Consider the following 2,285-nt stretch of genomic DNA (forward strand, 5'->3'; position numbering starts at 1 on the left):
CAGGAATAGGCTTGCCATAACCCGGCGGCCCCCGTGCCATTCACGGTTTTGGGGGCCCTCCTGGTCCCGGTCCGGTTTGGGCCCCCACCCGTGCCTTGTTCCCAGTTTGGGGCCCGCTCCAGCCATTGCCGCTGCCGCTAACGTGGCTGCTGCGGCGCCAACCCACCTCCTCCTCCAGCTCCGCCTTCCTCCTCTTCCTCGGCGGTCGGCAGAAGCGCCGCGCCACCGGGCCCCCACTGGGAGGCCTTGCGCACCGCCCAGGCCCCAGCAGGGGCCAGGGCAGCCGCGCGCTTCCCTACTTCCCTCCGTGTGCGCGCGCACCTGCCTTCCCTGCCTCCCTCCGCGCGTGCGCGCGCACACCTGCTTCCCTCTGCACGCGCACCAGCCTCCTATGGGGGGGGGGAGAGGAGGAGGAGGAGAAGGAGCCGGAGGAAGGGTGCCTGAACTTAGGCCAGGCAGAATTGGGGCAGAGGAGGAGGAGAGAGGAGGGGAGGAGGAGGAAAGCTGAGTCAGTGGCCATTAGTCTGCCTTGGTTTTTTGGGGTTTTTAAATTATTTTAAAAAATATAAATACTTATTTTATTTAATTTTTATATACTTTTTATTATTGCTTTTTATTTTTTATTTTATTTTATTAATTTTTATTATTGCTTTTTATTTTTATTTTATTTTATTAATTTTTATTGCTTTTTTTTTTTATTTTATTTATAATTTTTATTATTGCTTTCTTTCATATTGCCTTTGTGACTAAAGAGCAGAATAAAAATGTTTTCAGTAAAAAATGCATCACTATTTTCCAGCATTTATATAGCATTGTAAATATTTAGAGTATTTACAATTTAATATATATTGTCTTAGGAAGCTTTATAACAGCCTTGTCAGATAGGCAAGTATTATCCTCCCTCATGCTGCAAACATGTGTCTAGTCCTGAAAGGATCACTTCTTGCCTAAGGCCAAAACCATGCAGAATCCTGCGGTACCTGAAAGACTAATACATTTATTATAGCATATTACAAAAGCTCATGCTATAATAAGTATGTTAGTCTTCAGGATGACACACGATTTTTGTTTTTACTGCAATTGAATACCTGGCTTCCCCCTTGAAAATCACTTAGGGTCAAAATACACTGCAGAAATAATCTGGTTTGAGACCACTTTAACTGCCATGGCTCAGTGTTAGGGTATTCTGGGAACTGTAAGCTTTGCAAGATATTTAGCCTTCTCTGTTGCCACAATAAACCACAGTTCCCAGAATTCCCTAGCACTAGACAGGGCAGTTCAAGAGGTTTCAAATTGGATTATTTTTGCAGTATGTTTTGGCCGTTAATGCCATCTCTTGAGCAAAGAATCACACTTTTTTGTATTAAACATGCATTTTGGATCCTCCACTAAAAAGCAATAAATGTATTGCTTTTTAATTTATTACTATAACAAGCTTAGTCTTACACATAGCAGTACAATGTTAGCCTGTAAATTGCATAAAGTCAATATGGCTTGATCTCCCAAAAGGTTAAAATTAATTACTAGGATCTATAAAAGATAAAGCGGGTTCAATTAGTTTTTGTGCAAGGAACAAGTAAATGTTGCAAATACCCATACCCTCTTCTGCCTTTTCCCACTTTAGTGAAAAGTACAATTTCATTTCAGAACACAGGATGTCCATCTTCTAGATATGCAGCTATTATGTTCACACCGATTCTGTGACATTAGGATGAATTACACAGAGATGTAAAGCAAAGGGATCTTATAACACCTTTCAGACTAACTGAAATAAAGAAGGCAATACTAATCTAGATGGAAGCTTTCTTTAAATTAATCTCAAAGGAGCTACCTTTGCATATTTCTTTTGGAAAGAGTGAAATGCTTTTAAAGACAAAGGCAATTTACTTAGATACCAGGAAATGCATAGTGTGAAGAATTATTGCTGCCTCTGATCTTGGGAGAAAGGCAGGTTATAAATTTAATATTTACAACAAATCTAGTGCTTTTCTGCAGCTGATTGGTGCGAACTTCTTTAATGAAAAGTGTGCTTCGGCAGGACTTCATTACTTTTGATAATATACTATTGAAGAGATTGATATTTTCAGTGTTGAATTAAAATTTGTATCAAAATATACTGCTAGCCTAATCCTTAAAACTATGACTGAGGCCTGTTACAGACAGCCAAAATAAAGCTGCTTCGAGTCACAGTGGAGATATGGTGTTTCAATGATGCATGCGTCCTAAGAGTCCAGAAGCCACACCAAAGCCACGTTCCAGTCCTTAGGGCTGGAGCATGGCTTTGG

General features: G+C 41.3%; 1 protein-coding gene across 1 annotated transcript in view; it reads left to right on the forward strand.

Annotated features, from left to right (window-relative positions):
* The window catches only part of LOC121926724 (prostaglandin reductase 2-like), a 25,139-nt gene extending 25,130 nt beyond the window's left edge, over window positions 1-9 (forward strand). Inside the window, exon 3 of the mRNA XM_042459943.1 lies at window positions 4-9. Coding sequence (XP_042315877.1) covers window positions 4-9 — 6 coding nt within the window. The remainder of the gene's footprint in view (window positions 1-3) is intronic.
* The last annotated feature ends 2,276 nt before the right edge of the window (window positions 10-2,285 follow it).

Source organism: Sceloporus undulatus, chromosome 1 (genome assembly GCF_019175285.1).
Source record: "Sceloporus undulatus isolate JIND9_A2432 ecotype Alabama chromosome 1, SceUnd_v1.1, whole genome shotgun sequence".
In the NCBI taxonomy this organism is placed as follows: Eukaryota; Metazoa; Chordata; class Lepidosauria; order Squamata; family Phrynosomatidae; genus Sceloporus; species Sceloporus undulatus.